The sequence below is a fragment of the Pleurodeles waltl genome, chromosome 3_1 (assembly GCF_031143425.1).
Source record: "Pleurodeles waltl isolate 20211129_DDA chromosome 3_1, aPleWal1.hap1.20221129, whole genome shotgun sequence".
In the NCBI taxonomy this organism is placed as follows: Eukaryota; Metazoa; Chordata; class Amphibia; order Caudata; family Salamandridae; genus Pleurodeles; species Pleurodeles waltl.
This window is the reverse complement of record NC_090440.1, coordinates 1,597,450,238-1,597,469,808: the sequence shown is the minus strand read 5'-3', so window position 1 is coordinate 1,597,469,808 and position 19,571 is coordinate 1,597,450,238. Positions and strand designations below refer to the sequence as shown.

General features: G+C 42.3%; 1 protein-coding gene across 1 annotated transcript in view; it reads left to right on the top strand.

Annotated features, from left to right (window-relative positions):
* Nucleotides 1–19,571, top strand: part of EPC2 (enhancer of polycomb homolog 2) — a 192,346-nt gene that overhangs the window by 156,691 nt on the left and 16,084 nt on the right. Inside the window, exons 9-11 of the mRNA XM_069225224.1 lie at nt 8,467–8,612; nt 8,701–9,047; nt 18,861–18,997. Of these exons, the coding sequence (XP_069081325.1) occupies nt 8,467–8,612; nt 8,701–9,047; nt 18,861–18,997 (630 nt within the window). The remainder of the gene's footprint in view (nt 1–8,466; nt 8,613–8,700; nt 9,048–18,860; nt 18,998–19,571) is intronic.

The following is a 19,571-nucleotide window of genomic DNA, read 5'->3' as shown; positions in this document are numbered from 1 at the left end:
TTATTCTCTAAGGTGGTATCTGACTTTCATGTCAATCTAGTTATTGCTTTATCTACCTTTTTCAGAATCCCAGTATGCCAACAGAGAGGTCCCTCATCGCTCTTGATGTGAGAAGGGTTTTATCTGAACAAAACTAAGGACTTGGGAAAGACCAAACAATTGTAAACTGTGGCTCACTACAGACCGGGTTTACTACATAAAAACAATACGTTCGATGGCATATGTTGCTGCAGATACACATGTTTTGCACAGTCCGCTGCCTGGTGTTGGGCTCGGAGTATTACAAGTTGTTTTTCTTCGAAGAAGTCTTTTTTGGTCACGGGACCGAAGGACTCCTCCCTCTTCGGCTCCATTGCGCATGGGCGTCGACTCCATCTTAGATTGTTTTTTTTCCGCTGTCGGGTTCGGACGTATTCCTTTTCGCTCCGTGTTTCGGTTCGGAAAGTTAGTCAGAATCTCGGAAGAAAGCGTCGGTATTGTTCCGTTCGGTATCGGGATAGTTAGGTACATCGACACCGATCATCGGAAGACTTTGGGGTAGCTTCGATTCCCCCATCGGGGCCTGGTCGGCCCCACCGCGTGCGACATCGAAGCCGATGGAACGGACCCCGTTTCGTTTCTGCCCAAAATGTCACAGTAAGTATCCTTATACAGATCAGCACTTGGTCTGTAACTTGTGCTTGTCCCCCGAGCACAAGGAGGATACCTGTGAGGCCTGTCGAGCCTTCCGGTCCAGAAAAACACTCCGGGACCGAAGAGCCAGGCGTCTACAAATGGCGTCCACGCCAACAAAACAACGTTTCGACGACGAAGAGGAAACATTCTCGGTTCCGGAATCAGAATCCGGAGACTCCGACGTCGAACAGCAGCAACAAACCGTGAGTAAGACGTCGAAAATTAAAACCATCGAGAAGACAAAAGCCCAGGGGACGCCACTGCCTACAGGCCATGGCTCGACCCATAAAACCGGCGACTGGTCGAAGGCGCCGAAAAAGGGCACGCCCATAGCGAAGACACCCGACTCCGGTCGAGGGACCGCCATGGAGCAACCTCGGAGCCGAGATAGCGGCTCCGAGAGGCAAAAACAAGATGCCGGCACCGAAAAACATCGGCACCGAGACACACTGCCGAAAGCCACAAAAATTCTGTTGGTGCCGAAGCCGAAAAAAGATTCTCTATCTGCGCCGAAAAGTTCCACACCTTCATCCTACACAGAGGAACAAGGAATAAGTGGCCAGATGCACAGATTTGGACAAGAGCTCCAAAGTGTAGAATCAGACTACACACAAAAGAGACTGTACATCCAGCAAGACACAGGGAAGATATCAACCCTTCCCCCAATAATGAGGAAAAGAAGGATCGGACTTCTCAAGGATGACGCACAACCACAAGCCAAAGTGGTTAAAAAAAGTCACACCTCCGCCCTCTCCACCACAACAGGCATCGCTGGCACAAACACCGCCACAAATGCACTCACCAGCGCAAACTACCATAAGTCAAGATAATCAGGATCAAGACGCTTGGGACCTATATGACACCCCAGTGCCGGACAATGATCCTGATTCATACCCCACAAAGCCGTCACCGCCAGAGGACAGTACCTCATACTCGCAACTGGTGGCTAGGGCTGCAGAATTCCACAATGTCCAACTGCATTCCGATCCTATAGAGGATGATTTTTTATTTAACACCCTCTCGGCTACACATAGCCAATATCAATGTCTCCCAATGCTACCAGGGATGTTACGGCACGCAAAACAAATTTTTGAAGAGCCCGTAAAATCAAGAGCCATCACCCCAAGGGTGGATAAGAAATTCAAACTACCACCCACAGACCCAGTGTTTATTACTTCGCAGTTACCACCTGACTCCGTAGTAGTAGGGGCAGCTCGCAAGAGAGCAAATTCCCATACATCTGGCGACGCCCCACCTCCGGACAAAGAAAGCAGAAAATTTGATCCGGCAGGAAAAAGAGTAGCATAACAGGCAGCCAACCAGTGGTGCATCACAAATTCTCAAGCGCTGCTGGCCAGATATGACCGCGCACACTGGGATGAGATGCAACTTCTCGTAGACCATCTTCCCCAGGAATACCAAAAAAGGGCGCAGCAAATAGTTGAAGAGGGACAAACGATCTCAAACAATCAAATCCGCTCTTCACTGGACGCAGCCGATACTGCAGCGAGAACAGTCAACACTGCTGTCACCATAAGGAGACACGCTTGGCTCCGCACTTCAGGCTTCAAACCTGAAATCCAGCAGGCTGTCCTTAATATGCCCTTCAACGAGAAACAACTTTTTGGCCCTGAAGTGGACACAGCCATTGAAAAACTTAAAAAGGACACAGACACGGCCAAAGCCATGGGCGCACTCTACTCCCCGCAGAGCAGAGGCTCTTTTAGAAAAACTCCATTTAGAGGGGGGTTTCGTGGCCAACCCACAAACACCACCAGCCAACAAACAAGAACCACACCATATCAGGGTTCATTCCAAAGGGGGAGGTTTCAGGGGATATAGAGGGGGTCAATTCCCAAGGAGTAGGGGAAGATTCCAGACTCCAAAAACACCTCCACCTAAACAGTGACTTTCAAGTCACACAACCCCTTCACTCAACACCAGTGGGGGGAAGACTAAGCCAATTCTACCAATCTTGGCAGCAGATTACAACAGACAATTGGGTATTAGCAATAATCCAACATGGCTATTGCATAGAATTCCACAAATTCCCACCAAACATCCCTCCAAAAACACGCAAAATGTCACCACAACATTTAGAACTTTTAGGACTAGAAGTTCAAGCACTACTGCAAAAGGATGCAATAGAGTTAGTACCAGTACAACAAAAAAACACAGGAGTTTACTCCCTGTACTTTCTAATTCCAAAAAAAGACAAAACATTAAGACCAATATTAGATCTCAGGACACTAAATACCTACATCATATCGGACCACTTTCACATGGTCACACTACAAGACATCATTCCACTGCTCAAACAGCAAGATTACATGACCACATTAGACCTAAAAGATGCGTACTTTCATATACCGATACACCCTTCTCACAGAAAGTACCTAAGGTTCGTATTCAAAGGAATACATTACCAATTCAAAGTGTTGCCATTCGGAATAACAACTGCACCAAGAGTGTTCACAAAATGTCTAGCAGTAGTAGCAGCACATATCAGGAGACAACAGATACATGTGTTTCCTTACCTGGACGATTGGCTAATCAAGACCAACACAGTAAAAAAGTGCACAAACGACACCACATATGTCATACAAACCCTTCACAAACTGGGTTTCTCCATCAACTATACAAAATCACACCTCGAACCGTGTCAGACACAACAATATCTAGGAGCAACCATCAACACATCAAAGGGAATTGCCACTCCAAGTCCACAAAGAGTGCAAGCATTCCACAAGGTAATAAGTGCTATGTTTCCAAACCAAAAGATACAAGCAAAATTTGTGCTAAAACTTCTAGGCATGATGTCATCATGCATAGCCATTGTCCCAAACGCAAGACTACACATGCGACCCTCACAACAGTGCCTAGCATCACAATGGTCACAGGCACAGGGTCAACTTCAAGATCTGGTGTTGGTAGACCGCCAAACATACCTCTCGCTTCTATGGTGGAACAGCAACAATTTAAACAAAGGGCGGACATTTCAGGACCCAGTGCCTCAATACGTTATAACAACAGATGCTTCCATGACAGGGTGGGAAGCACACCTCAATCACCACAGCATTCAAGGACGATGGGATGTACACCAAACAAAATTTCATATCAATTACCTAGAACTGTTAGCAGTATTTCTAGCGTTAAAAGCCTTTCAACCCATAATAACACACAAATACATTCTTGTCAAAACAGACAACATGACAACAATGTATTACTTAAACAAACAAGGAGGAACACACTCAACACAATTGTGCCTCCTAACACAAAAAATATGGCAGTGGGCGATTCACAACAACGTTCGCCTAATAGCACAATTTATTCCAGGGATCCAAAACCAACTAGCAGACAACCTTTCGCGAGACCACCAACAAGTCCACGAATGGGAAATTCACCCCCAAGTTCTGAACAAGTACTTTCAAATTTGGGGAACACCCCAGATAGATTTGTTCGCAACAAAAGAAAACGCAAAATGCCAAAACTTCGCATCCAGGTACCCACACCGCGAATCACAAGGCAGTGCTCTATGGATGAGTTGGTCAGGGATATTTGCATACGCTTTTCCCCCTCTCCCTCTCCTTCCATATCTAGTAAAAAAGTTGAGTCAAAACCAACTCAAACTCATACTGATAGCACCCACATGGGCAAGACAACCTTGGTATACAACTCTACTAGACCTTTCACTAGTACCGCATGTCAAACTACCCAACAGACCAGATCTGTTAACACAACACAAACAACAGATCAGGCATCCAAACCCAGCATCATTGAATCTGGCAATTTGGCTCCTGAAATCCTAGAATTCGGACACTTAGACCTCACACAAGAATGCATGGAGGTCATAAAACAAGCTAGCAAAGCTTCCACTAGACACTGCTATGCATCTAAGTGGAAAAGATTTGTTTGCTACTGCCATACCAATCAAATCCAACCATTACATGCCTCTACAAAGGACATAGTGGGATACTTACTACATTTGCAAAAAGCGAATCTCGCTTTTTCATCTATAAAAATACACCTCGCAGCAATATCTGCTTACCTACAAACTACTCATTCATCGTCTCTATTTAGAATACCAGTTATTAAAGCATTCATGGAAGGGCTAAAAAGAATTATACCACCAAGAACACCACCAGTTCCTTCATGGAACCTTAACATCGTCTTAACAAGACTCATGGGTCCACCTTTCGAACCCATGCATTCCTGTGAAATGCAATATCTAACCTGGAAAGTCGCATTTCTCATTGCAATCACATCCCTCAGAAGAGTAAGTGAAATACAGGCATTTACCATACAAGAACCATTTATTCAAATACACAGAAATAAAATAGTTCTAAGAACAAATCCAAAATTTCTACCAAAAGTAATCTCACCATTCCATTTAAATCAAACAGTAGAATTGCCAGTGTTCTTCCCACAACCAGATTCCGTGGCTGAAAGGGCACTACATACATTAGACATCAAAAGAGCACTAATGTACTACATTGACAGAACAAAGCTAATCAGGAAAACAAAACAACTGTTCATAGCTTTTCAAAAACCACACATAGGAAATCCAATCTCTAAACAAGGCATTGCTAGATGGATAGTCAGATGTATTCAAACATGCTATCTTAAAGCCAAAAGAGAATTGCCTATTACACCAAAGGCACACTCAACCAGAAAGAAAGGTGCTACAATGGCCTTTCTAGGAAACATTCCTATGAGCGAAATATGTAAGGCTGCAACCTGGTCTACGCCTCATACATTTACTAAACACTACTGTGTAGACGTACTAAATGCACAACAAGCTACAGTGGGCCAAGCTGTACTAAGAACATTATTCCAAACTACTTCAACTCCTACAGGCTAAACCACCGCTTTTAGGGGAGGTAACTGCTTTATAGTCTATGCAAAACATGTGTATCTGCAGCAACATATGCCATCGAACTGAAAATGTCACTTACCCAGTGTACATCTGTTCGTGGCATTAGTCGCTGCAGATTCACATGTGCCCTCCCGCCTCCCCGGGAAGCCTGTAGCCGTTTAGAAGTAGATCTTAAATCTTAAACATTTGTACATTTGTAAATAATTATTATAAACTTTTTATGTACATACGTATTCACTCCATTGCATGGGCACTATTTATAGCAAACAACTCCATCCTCACCCTCTGCGGGGAAAACAGTCTAAGATGGAGTCGACGCCCATGCGCAATGGAGCCGAAGAGGGAGGAGTCCTTCGGTCCCGTGACCAAAAAAGACTTCTTCGAAGAAAAACAACTTGTAATACTCCGAGCCCAACACCAGGCATCGGACTGTGCAAAACATGTGAATCTGCAGCGACTAATGCCACGAACAGATGTACACTGGGTAAGTGACATTTTCATTATGTAGATGTTTAGTCTTTTGCATACTCTTGGCTGTAAGAAAACTAGTAATAAAACCATACATGGAAGATCAACAGTCCTTTGATCCAGAGGTAAGATGGCTAATGCTGCAGTACTAAGAAATATTTCAGTCTCTGAAATCTGCAAGGCAGCAGCCTGAAGATCTGTTCACACCTTCACAAGACACTATTTCCTTGATTCTGACTCCAGGGCTGGTGTGCATGAGTATGGCAAGACTCTTTGAGAAATCTCTTTGCTTAGTTGTTTATCTCTTCCCTTGTAGCTATAGGATGAGCTAGCCATTCTATTGAGTGCTCATTATTATTAATGGCAGTTCCCTGAAGGAAAATAAATGGTTTCTTACCTGTAATCTTAGTTTTCCTTCAGGGCAGTCTCCATTGAAATCATAAACAACCCTCTTATGAAGGAGAGAAAGTTCTTCATAGGCTTACCTATTCATATGTGAAAAAACTGGGTCAACTGCTTCCTACAGGGTATGAAGGGACACTGGAGTGCCCTTAAAAGAGCAGAGTTATGTCTTTCTTACGTTGTTGCATTCTATACAAGTACATTGCTATATTGTTACCTTTAGAAGAAAAGGAAAGGGCTTTTTGAAGGATGTTATTAAAAATGTTACTTTTATTTTATTTAGTGTCCTTTTTAAGACTTGATGTATTTTCTCCTTCCTTCTTCTAAAGTAAATTAATGAAATTGGCAATATAGCCTGTTCTTTGACTACTAAATTATATTTGTGTGACATGTACTTCCTGGCTTTTCTGAAGTGCGGTGAAAATACTACACAATGTAATTTCTGAAATAATGCTCTGAGATCCCCTACACAGTCTCACTACATAGTGTACCTCCCAAAAGACCATATTCTTGATACCTGCAAACGCTGCTCAAATATGGACCGTCCTAGAAGGCCTGAAAATCAGGTTCCATGACCTGCAGGATGGATTTCAAAAGGCTTCTTCTGGAAAATCTGGAAGTTTGAAGATAAGGTACTCCCTTCTATATAGCTCCCTCTTAATTCTCTAAGTTGGCCCAGAGAGGTAGATCATCTGCGAGGAGACATGGGCATTCTAGGTCGAGACCGTCATATAAATGGATACCTCATTTGACATAGACACCTAACGGTAGTTTAACATCTACACCACCTCCAACATTTATGCCCAGAGAGTGATCATCTTCAGGCGCCTCCTACTACAGTCCAGAGACCTGACATCAATACCACATTCTGGATCCTCCTCACTTTCAAGGCTTAAGCGTTTTTCTGGATGGCACCACCGTCTTTAGAAGAGTAGGATTCCGAGGTCCTCGGATCATTGAGGTGCATGCTGTCTGACAAGAGGGGTTGCTCCAGTTGTTAGTATTTCAGCTATGCTGTTGCCTCCAATTTACTTCCCCTTTTAAATCTTTGAATCTCTTCCACTTATATGCGTATGTGGTTCTGTAGAAGAACACTTTGCTTCACACAAGATATGCATGTATCCTTGTGGCTTAAGTGACCATACATATTGTAGGAATTCAAGAGCCAGACTTCTAAGTTCAAAGGTTGGGGTGCAGCATCTGGCCCCCAAACCTGTACAAGAGGTCCAGTCGGTGCTGCAGGTTCCTGTGTGGCCTCTTGGAAAGATGTGGGGCATCTGTGAACCATCACTAGCTTGGCCATCCCAGGGCTACTAATATATTGGCATTGCAGTTGTACTATTTGAACAGTATGTTCGCTGTGTGCTGTATACTCTGCTGCTCCAGCTCAAGTTTGATAGGATAGCCGGGTTTCCACAATTTTTATTTAAAATGAAAAACAAAGAATTTTCCTAAACATGGAATCACTTTTTGTTATGAATACTGCTGTGGTGTTGAGCCGTTATTTGTCAGACATTACCTTGATTCTAAAGACCCCAGTCATCATCGTTTGGTATATTTTTTAACAGGCCTTTAAACAATGCACAGTTTAAATTGTCGCTTTCATCAAACTGTACTTTCACTAATGGCAGGGGTAGCATTCCATTTAAAATTATAGTCTTCTAATGCATACGCCTTCCCACAGTTTCCTTTTTGTAACCATCAACTGGCTCAAGACTGGGTCCACATTTGTTGTTTCTTTATTACTGTTCACTGCCCCAGATAGCACCGCTCGGCTTCCTTCTAGAATCTGCAACAGTGTTCGGTTTGTGGCATCACAGATTCAACATGTTAAGTGTGCCTAGGGATGGATTACACATATGTATAAAAAAAAGTTGATTGTATGACTGCACTCAGTCTTAACCAATGATAATGTGACCATTGCAAAATATTGATATATCTGATGGGTAAATAGCAATTTGCTTTCATGATAGGTCAGTGAAGCTATACACTGTATTGTGGAAACTTAGTTTAGTTGAAATTGATTTCATTTTTCTCATCTTCAGCCTCGATTGGACCAAGCAAACCACCAGTGTGAAAATTCAAATCTGGCAGAACTGACGAAGTTGAGGTATAGGCATTGTTTAACAACTCTGACAGTCCCAAGACGTTGCATAGGATTTGGAAGAAGGCGACTTGGCAGAGGAGGAAGGTAATACTACAGTTTTCACCTGCTATTTACAGTTTCTCTGTGTACACAGAAGTAATTTCATCATTCATAATTCAATCTTTCCTTTCAGGGTAATAATGGACCGAACGTCCACGGAATACGATCCTGTGCTGCAGCAACTTGACCCGGAAACGCTGAATAGTTTTTCAAGCTCAAGTTCTTCCCAAGTTGTAGACTTTAACTCCAATTTTTCACGGACCAATGCTTCCAGTAAACATTTTGAAAACCGACTATCCCTTTCTGAAATATTAAGCAATATTAGATCATGTAGACTCAAGTGTTTCCAGCCAAGGCTACTAAATTTACAGGACAGTGATGACGAATGTACCTCAAGGAAACTAGGACAAACTGTGAATAATAAAAGGGTTTCTGCTGCATCTGTAGCTTTATTGAACACCAGCAAGAATGGCATATCTGGTAAGCAAAACATGTTTCTTATATCCGTTTTGATGGTTTTGCACATGTATTTATTGATTAACCTTTTTTTCTGTTCAACGTTTAACGCTGAACACACCGGTTCAACGTTTAAAATATGACCTGTGACTAGGATTGTGAGTTATCTATTTAACTTAAGTGTCTGATTCACATCTTTTCTAGGTCAGTTGGGTCACATTGAGAGCAGTGCTAAAGACTTAAACATTGTCAAGATAGACAAAGGGAGGCCTTCCTTAAGAAGAATGTTTCTTTTTTCAGTTATTTAAGGACTACACTCTGTTCCCAGAATTATACTTTAGTGTATTTTACTCTCCTTAATGTGATTTTATTTGATGGTAACAATTATAGAATTAGTCTCATCCATACTTTCACACTTTTATTTAACATGTTTTTTCCCTGTGTGTGTGTGTGTGTGTGTGTGTGTATATATATACACACACACACGCACACGCGTAGAAAATAATTTTGGAAAGTCTGTGTGCACGTCAAATTGGGCATTTTATTTCAAAAGCAGAAGGGTCGATTCAGCTTTAAAAATCACAAGTGTAATAGTAAGTGATCACTACATTTATTTTTTCATATGAAGAATGTTTGGGCTATCGAGCATGGAAAGGGTGACTGACACCAGTCACTCACACACAAGTGCAACGTCCATAGAGTTAATATATTTTTGTATCAACAGCTGGCAAGGTGATATTTATTTGGCCAACAGAACCAAACGGCAGAGGTAACTTATCAAGATGGGGTTTCTGGTTGAGTGCTGCCTTCCTATTCAAGCGTATAGACGCTGGTTTACACTAAATTAGCAAACCAGTTGTGTTTCACTATTGTTCATTTTAGTTTGAGACATAACCTTATTCAGTCCTCTCATCTGATAGATCTTAACTGAAAGATCTGGCCCAACTGGAAGTTAGTTCTTTAAATGGCAGCACGTTGATCTGTGGTACCATTTCTCTGTGTAAATCTTTTTGTTTTTCTACAGGACTAAAAAAAGATAAAAAGAAAAATTGTTGGCTACCAGGCCATTTCAGGTCTACTAAAAGAAAATTGTCACTGGACCTCTACTTCCTCTTCTTTAGCAAGACATGATGTGTTTTAAGTTGACAGGTGTTAAGGTATTGAAGCAGGAGAATTACATTTTGGGTATTTATCCTACCACACTAACCTGCTTAAAACTCACCACCAACAGAGATCTTGTGGTAAAAGAATAGTGCGTGGTTGTCTTCCTTAATTACCTTACTCTCCAAACTCCCTTACACAATTTCTCCAGAACCTTGACCGTATTTAACATCACCACTTTCAAAGAAGTCCTTGTAAAGTGAAGCTTGATAACTGGCTTGTTTTTTCAAAGTTCTTCAGATCAAGTGGTTAGTATTATTTGAGAGTTTGCAACAGAGTTCAAACTTAACATGCGTTTATTCTCAGGAATACTGGATTCAACAATAACACCTTTCCACACTCTGTATATGGCTGCGCCATACATATCCTGTTAAGAGAAAAAAAAAGGTATACCTCTAGAGCAGGAGCTGAGATCTCTCTGGTCTGAGATGCAGCCAGAATCTGATTCTTGGCATACCTAATTTGGTAGCACTTCCACAGTTATAGGGCTCAGCCGCTTGGCTGTTTAGTGGGCTAGATATCACAAGGGAAATGGCAAAGCTTTAGAAGGTAGATTATACATTCAGCTAATTGAATTGATTAGTGTGTGAACTCCTTAGATTACTTTGTATTGACACTGTCCAAGGATGCATCTGAATTATTTCATAGGCTGAACGTTGAGCTTAGAAGATTAGGCCATCAGTGTCCTGTTACTTAAGATTTGCAATTGCCGCTATGTTGCAGGACCTGGTAATCCTGAAAGATGAACTAGTGGCCTTTTTCGGTCTAGGCATGCAAGCAGCCCATTTTGTCTCAGGCTGCCTTGTTATGTTTCTGAGCCTGTCAAAGGATCATTTTGGCACCCAGCCTTCCAATGGAAATTGTGGCCAATGGTCATGGCTTCTCTTTACAGACATTTGCACAGGCTGCAGCAAAACACTTGAGAATGTTGTGCTGGACTTGAAATAAGAAAAGATGCACAAGCACAGTTTTGTGTCAATTATGGTGTTAAGATTTGTTTGGAATAATAAAATAAAAAAAATAAAAATCTAAACAAGATATCAGATGATGTTATACAGAAATAAGATTTTACTTTTGGGGATGGGAGAGAGGCACATGCAACAAAGTGCATTGCTGGTATGCTCTTCAGATGAGTAGTTGCATATCCCACTTTGGGTGTCAAGTACACTTTTGGCCTGTATTTCCTTTTTTATATATATTTGTTATGATATACAGAATCTGGTTTAGACATACATTTAACTTGCCCAACTCTGAGCCTAGGGTGGCATCATTTTTGTCATATCTTTCTGAAGGTGCCATGGTTAAACCTCTTGTTTTCCCCACTTCGGAATGTGCTGGTTAGTCCCCTGTTATGTGGGCTGATTATACAGTTGAAAACAAGGACATCTATTGCAAAACAGTCATGTTGCTCCACATTTGGAGGGAAGTGAAGACAAGTTCACAACTTTAGTCAGTTCTGTCCTTTGGAGAACTTCAAAATCAAAAACCACAATTTGTGCACCTAGTGTTAACCATGGTCCTGGCAGTAACACACTTAAATAGAGAAGTAAAACGTGATGGTCTATAAGCTTTTCAGTGAATGCAGTTTGCCCTCGGTACAAAATTATCACTAGTCATCAAGGTAAATTCAAGTTTGAGTAATGAAATGGTTTTGCATGAGCTTCCAAAAACAAGTTAAAAGCTTAGCGTGAAGGTATATATTTTTTCCTCTGGAAGGGATCAGATGACACATTGGTTACACAGTGTCTCCCTTAAATTGCTTCCCCAGCTTTGACAATAGTTGAGGTTTTGCAGCATGGATCTTTCCTGGATTCACTTGCTGTCCACTATTCCGCGATCAACTGGTCCAGAACCTTCCAGTTAGTCCTCTTTTCCGGTGTCATCTAGCTATTTGGTGCCATGATGTCAGACGTGCACCCTGGAAGCCCCTGTGCATGACCACCATGCCTGGATTTTTTTTTTCTGTTGTGCCTGGAAGCAACAGTCAAAACTATAGCGATGCCGAAAAGTTCCCAAGAAAAAGTGATTTATCGTTTAAAAAAAAAAAACAAGAAAAAAAAAAAACTGTGGGAAAAACACCGAAAAATTGCCTGAGAAGTGACAGAAAATCACTGGAGAAGGGACTGCAGAAGTCATCAATCACATAGACAGAGAATGCACGGAAAGAGAAAGACGCCCGTGGAAATGGAAATGCTCCCTTTAGGTTCTGCCCAACGTGTCACTGAAAGCTTGCCCCGAAGGACAACCACAAGGTCTGTAGCACCTGCCTACCAAGGGACCACAACACAAAAAAACTGCGAAGCATGCTTAGGTTTTTTCCTAAAGTAACAATCTCTAGAGCATATACACATCAAACACAACCAAGGTAAGTAGTAATTAGACATTAAGCGGAATAAAGAAAGAGGTGAATAGGGGATGTAAAGTCTTCATCTGGAGTTGTCAAAGAGGGCGGATCTGAGGCCATGACTGCATAGGATGAAATTAGTCTGGGATGTAGGTGATATGCGTTTTTAGGTCATGGGAGAATATTTTTAAATGTTGTCTAATGCAGCTGTTTGTCCTTTACGTTGTGTAATGGATTCAGAGTTCTTTACCTTTTCAGGCATTTATTTTGATGCTTTTATGGCCAAGGAATTTCTGTAGGTTTTTACACTTGCATCTCTGTTTGGGTGGTCTGCAAGACAGTCACTTGTCTTCTCCTTATATTTTCATTTAGTTCTGTGCTCTGAACACCTGCTTCAAAACCAGATCTTCCATTTGGTAAAGTGGTGTTTGATTGGGATCAAGCAAATCATTAGGGTTGCAATTCTGAAATAGTTTTCATGCTTTGCCACTCCTCAAGCTCTACTCTCTGTGTCTGAGAATTAGATTGCCTCCAGTCATCATAGCTCTAAAACTTCCTTCATCTTAACAAATTTGCTATTTATCAGGTATTAGATCTTTCATAGATTCACTTGCTTGAATCATTCCATGTTGTTGAAGTGGTATACCCACAGTACTATAGTAAAGCAGTGTGTAACGACTAAAATAGGCTATAATGGCAGTGGGCCATCACTTTATTAGCCTATCTATGTCCATTTTAAAAAAAGGACCACACTTGAATTGTGACGAATCAGGTGCTAGCACCCTGTAGAACACTCCCAAGAGAGGCTGATTCCCTCCGATTTTCTACTGCACATCATATGAAGGAGTCTCCCTGAGCTCTGCTCAGTTTTCCTGTGAGAATCAACTTTACTACATCTACAATGTCTGATTTATCCAAACAAGGTATTTGTCGTTCCTGGAAGACCTGTGGTAAGAAAAGACTGCATGTGGATGACTCACATAGAGATGGTATATATCGCCTTTACCAACAACAGCCGGTGAAGGAGTGTAAGATTTGTTGAACCTTTGCCTCTAAAACATTGCGGGACAGAGAAGGGAGACTGCTTCTATGTCTACAGACGTCCAGATCCCAAAGATACAGCTCTTAACGTGAGATCAATGGCACTACTACAAAGTCCCATAAAAGCTCAGGATCCTCTGACAAAGGGGTTCATGAGAGGAGAAAGTCGTTGGAAACCCACCACAGGGACCCTTACAAAAAGAAGAAAATTTCACTTGTCTCTGCAGGGTCAGCCTCTTCACAACCATCCACTCCATCCCTAAAGAAAAAGGGGACTCATCACCGCTCTCATTCTGAACCGTCGAGGTAAATAACTCCACTTAAAACTCCATCTGACTACACCACTGCTGGTGCTAATGTCGACGACGGCTACCACAGCTGCCGTCACTACCATCTCGTTGATGAGGTTATGGTTGGCAACATCGTTGACTACTGCCATTAATACTCCTATCTCATCTACTAAGGTATATACCTCCTAGATACTGTCACCGAAGCAACCTACAACTAAAGAACCTTTGTCAACCTCTGCATCATTGTCGAGAGGCTTACTGTTGAGGATCCCACCATTTACGCTGCCGTCAACCCCATCCACGGTAACACTGTAGTCGGCAAGACAAATGCTACCAGCAGCCCTACTTGTTAACTATTTCCTCCTTTACCATGTCATCCTCGGAGGCTACAACTATTAGGATTGCTACAGTCACAAAAACTGCTTTGCAAGTTGAAGAAACTTCCCTAAGTAAAGTGTCATCCTTGCTCCCGAGCCATCTATTAGATTGGGAAGAGTCTGAGGATGAGGGAGCTTTTAGAGCTGCACACAGTCCCTCACAGCTTCATGTTAAATATCAGGACAACGAATATGACGACCAGCACTATGAGTCCTACTACACTCCACATGGCAAACAGTATGAACATTATGATTTTTTCCGACCCAGACATGAGGTTGCAGAGAGATGCCTACCTCCCTAGCCCAAGATTTGAAGACCATGCTTGAAGACTACAGAAGGCGGTTCCCAGATTCTAACCAGGATCATCAGCAACTGCTGCAACCTCAACCTGTTGCACCAACAATGTCAAGAACATTACTCCTCCACCAACACCTAGGCTTACACCAGCCTCAACCATTGCTGCACCTCCTAGGGAGGATGATACCTCATTGGAAGAAGAGAGAGAAGAGGGGGGAGATCATTTGCACCACAACACCCTCATGACGAGTGGGATGACTATTTAGCCCCTAAACCATCACCTCCACCTCCTCAACCCCTCACATCCCCACCTCCCCCCAGGACATTGGGGGTTCCCACAACCTAATGGAAAGAGCTGTAACACATTTTCATCTCCCAACTTCTGTTACTCAATCAGATTGCTTTCCTGATGATTTTATGGAGCAGGTCAGAAGATCAGTGAGAGCCATACCCATCATTGACTACATCTGAAACAAGGGGCAATACATTATGAAGAATCCAGCTATGGTTCCTCCAGTTCCACCTCCCCTGGATAAAAAGTATAAGGCCACAGAAGATTCCCCATCTTGTTTAATTGGCCATCTCAAGCCTGATTCGGTTGTCTCCCAGGCTGCTCAAAGGTGCTCCAAGAACCCTTCCATTCCAATATCTCCTCCACCAGATGAGGAAGGCAGACATCTAGACAGTGTGGATAAGAGGTTCTCCCTTACATCTGCCATCATCGTCCAGATCAGAGGCAAAGATACTGCAGGAGAGCAAGAGTACTTCTTCAGAGATCATTGATTGTGCCCTAAACACCGCCTCCACATGTTTTCGCCAGTTAACTGGAGCAGTGGGTTTACAGTGCTATGGATGGTTGAAGGCCACACCCTTTCGACTAGCGGTCCAGTCTAAGATCTTGGACATAGGCTATGATGATGAAACCTTATATGACAATCACATAGATGATGCCCTATTGGCTGTTAAAACGGACACAGGCACCCCCCCACCAATGGAATGGACCACCACCACCAATGGAAGGAGATAACATCGGACAAATGCGTGTTGGATTTAGTAAACTAGGGACATAGCTTGGAATTTGTGCAAAGACTACCAAACCATCCTCCGAGAGGAACGCACCCATTCCAACTTCACTTCATGAGGAAGGAAGCATTGCTAATGCTTTCCAGGGGCACAATAGCGAAGGTTCCCCCTCATCGAGTATTAGCTTTTTACTCCTAGTTCTTCCTGGTGAGAAAGAAAACCGGGGAATGGAGACCCATCCTAGACCTCAGAAAATTGAATAAACCTCTGTGCAAACAGTTTTTCCGTATGATTACTCTTTCAGACATCCTCCACCTTCTGAAAAATGGAGACCACATGACATCATTGGATTTGCAGGTTGCCTACTTCCACATCTCCAAATACCTCTGCTTTACCATAGCCGATACCCATTACCAGTTCAGAGTTCTTCCTTTTGGACTGAAGTCAGCCCCTCAATTTTCACGAAATGTTCCACCTAAGTGGAAGCTGCTCTTCACAAAAAAAGTTATCAAGTGTTTCCCTACTTTGACGATTGCCTGCTGAAAAGCTTCATCACTGCAACAAGCATCCCAAGCCACCAGGGCTTGTGTCTCACTATTTTGCAGACAGGGTTTTGCTCTGAACTACAAAAATCATCCACCATGCCAACCCTGAGGATGATCTTTATGGGTACCAATCTCGACACAATCGAAAACCAGGGTCCCTTTTGGAAGACAGACAACAACAACTATCCAGTCTTGCTTTCAAAATCTCCAAAAGAAAGTCCATTTCTGTAAGACTCTTCGAGTTACTCCTGGGGATGATCTCCTCTGCAGTAAACCTGGTACCTCTAGTGCCACTAAGGATGGGACCACTGCAAGAGGAGCTACATAAGCAATGGATCCAATCTCATGGCTTCTTCGAGGACTTGATCAGTATTACCCCAAGGGTGGTGGAAGCACTGAAGTGGTGGTCCCGCATAGATCATATCTCCCAGGGTCTGACGTTCCTGGCTCCAGGTCCAGACTTCATCATCACAACCAGTGCTTTCCTGGAGGGCTGGGGCAGTCATTTGCAGGACCTGCAGATCCAAGGAAAATGGTCCAAACGTCAGACATTGCAGATCAGTCTCCTAGACTTTAAAGCAATATTCCTCATGCTACATGTAAACAAAGAGATCTGGAAAATATGATTTTTCTTTAGTGGTGCTTCATGTTGCACTTGTACATTTTTTAAGAGCTGTAAGTAACAGGAGTCACCACCACCCAACATCTACATGTTTTCTACCACGAGTAAGAGGCTCGCTCATGCCGGTCCGTACTGACATGACTAGCATGTATTACATCAACAAACTGGGAGGAACCTGATCTCTATCCCTTTCTTGTGAAGCGCAAGTTCTTTGGAGTTGGGTCATGAGTCACAAAATCTCTCATTGAGCCAAACGTGTTGAGCGTAAGCAACACTCTAACAGACACACTGGGCAGAAAAGAGGACAGTCGCCACTAGTGGGAACTGGGTCAACAAGAAGTGGACAAAATCTTCTGACGCTAGGGCAAATTCATAAAGCTGAACTGAAGTTTCTCACTTGGAAGGTCTCTATTCTACTCGCCCTTACTTCCATCAGAAGAGTCTGTGAGATACAGGCATTCACTATCTTAGAGCCTATCCTACGGTTCAGACAAATTTGTTCTTGGAACAAATCCAAGGTTTATTCCAGAGCTTCCTTCCCAGTTTCACCTCAATGAACCTATCGTACTATAAACCTTCTTTCCCAGTCTTACTACACGGGCTGAAAGGATGCTCCACACTTTAGACATCAAAGGGTGTCTTAAGTTTTATCTCCACTGTACTAAACAGATTCCGAGAACGGGTCAACTGCTAGTCTCCTATAGACAAGGGTGTTAAGGGCCTGCAGTTACGTAAGCCACAATAGCATGGTGGATCTCGGCAACAATTCAGTTTTGCCACTCAAAGGCTGGTAAATCTCTGACAAACAAACCTAAGGCGCATTCCACAACAACAGTATCCACCTGCACTGCTCTTTTTGCAGGCATCCCATTGGAGAAGATATGCAGAACTGCCAAGTGGAAGAGTACCCCATCGTTCACGCAGCACTAGTTAATGGAGTTAAAACAGCGCAGTGACAGGGCAGGCTGTATTATGTCTTGTATTTCAAAAAGGTGAACCTCTCAAAGTAGAGGCATACATTTATATAAACTCTAATACTTTTCACTCGGCTCTATATTGCCACTTTCCTGTTCTGTTGACGTTTATTATTTAAAAATCACATACGATTGCTTAAAATTTGTAATGTATGTCTTGATACATATTGATAGGTATATTGTATTGACCATTATGAATGTTTTACTCTGCCCACCATCCTCTAAGAGCACTTCAGGTGCATTCGATAGTGCTTGCTATTCTGATTTAAACCTATGAAAGATCTAATACTGGGTAAGAAGATGAGTTACTTACCTATAACTGCGGTTATACAGTATTGATATCTTTAATTAATAGATTCACATACGACCCACCGTGCTCCCCTGAGAGGCTCCCTTTATGATAAGGGACGCTATTCCCACTTGTGCTGGAAATCTGAGAGAATCAGCCTCTCTTAGGCATGTTCTAGAGGGTGCTAGCAACTAATTGGTCATAGTTCGTTTGGTCTTTCTTTTTCTAAAAAGGCCATAGATAGGCTATTAAACTGATGGCCTACTGCTATTATAGTTTCTACATACTGCTTTTTTTATGGTACCATGGGACTCCCACTTCGATGATGGGGAATGATTCAAGCATGTAAAACTTTGAAGGATACCAATACTGAATAACCCCAGTTACAAATAAGTAGCTCTTCTTCCTGTGTGTTTGTACTTTACATCCTGCAAGTACTGAAAGTTTTCAGAATGGGTCTGTTTAGAAGTTGAATGAAACTAAAGACATGCATTTTATGTGACTGCCCAGAGGTCTTCCGCTAAAGCGTGTTGTGCCTTCCCACTCAAGGACATACCACACTTTGTGAAGAAAGGGGACCTTAAGGCTGAGAGTACTGCATTAACCTCTGATTATTTTTTTTTCTTTTTTATGTTCAGCATTTATTTACCACTAAAAGATGATGTGCAGGTATACTGAGGAATTGGTCCTGAGGCAGAACATGTAACCCCGATTTTAGGTGTGTTGTGCCATAGTGTAACATTTCTTGGAGCAAATTGTGTGAAAATGCCTCAGAATTTGATTCTTTGAAACCCCCTTTAATTTTTCTGTTACAGATGCCATTGTGCTTTACAATTGGTGAGTGTTTTGATCTAACATTAATTTTGTCTCTAGTCACAGGAGGCATCACGGAGGAACAGTTTCAGACTCACCAACAGCAACTAGCTCAAATGCAGCGACAGCAACTGGCTCAGCTTCAACAGAAAAAACAGCTACAGCATTCCTCGCAGCAGACTCATCTAAAAGCACAGGTAGAAAGATTTCATAAGGGACAATTTTGCCAATGTTTTTTATGCAGGTTATCTTTTTTACATAATGTACTTAAAGTCGAAGTTCTTGACCGGTCCTTAATCGAGTTCTGCTTCATTAATTGAAGACTGAAAGCCCACTGTAAGACCTATGAATCCAGCTATAGTTTTTTTTTGTTATTTTGGCATGCTTTGCAGAATGATCTTGTAGTCCAAGAGAGCACACTTTAACATTTCTCACTTTTGTCCTTTTTCCTAGTAATAAGGTCAGCCTCAGTTCTGATTACTGTTTCATCACCACAAAATTATCTCGAAATGTCTTGCCTTTTCTGGCATTGTCAACAGTTTAAAGTAACCCTTTGACTGCATTGTCTGTTTTTGATGGCCTATTGCTTTCTTTGGGATCATTGTCTTTAACCACCCCCTTCTGTATGATTTCCTTGGCTTTATATAGATTTCTTGTCTACTGTTATTTTTTCACCTCTTGTTTTTATCCTGTAAGGTATAGAATACTCCCTTTACATTTTACGTCATCTGTGCTGAATAAAACGGTGTGTTCGAGTGGCAAGAGTGCAGG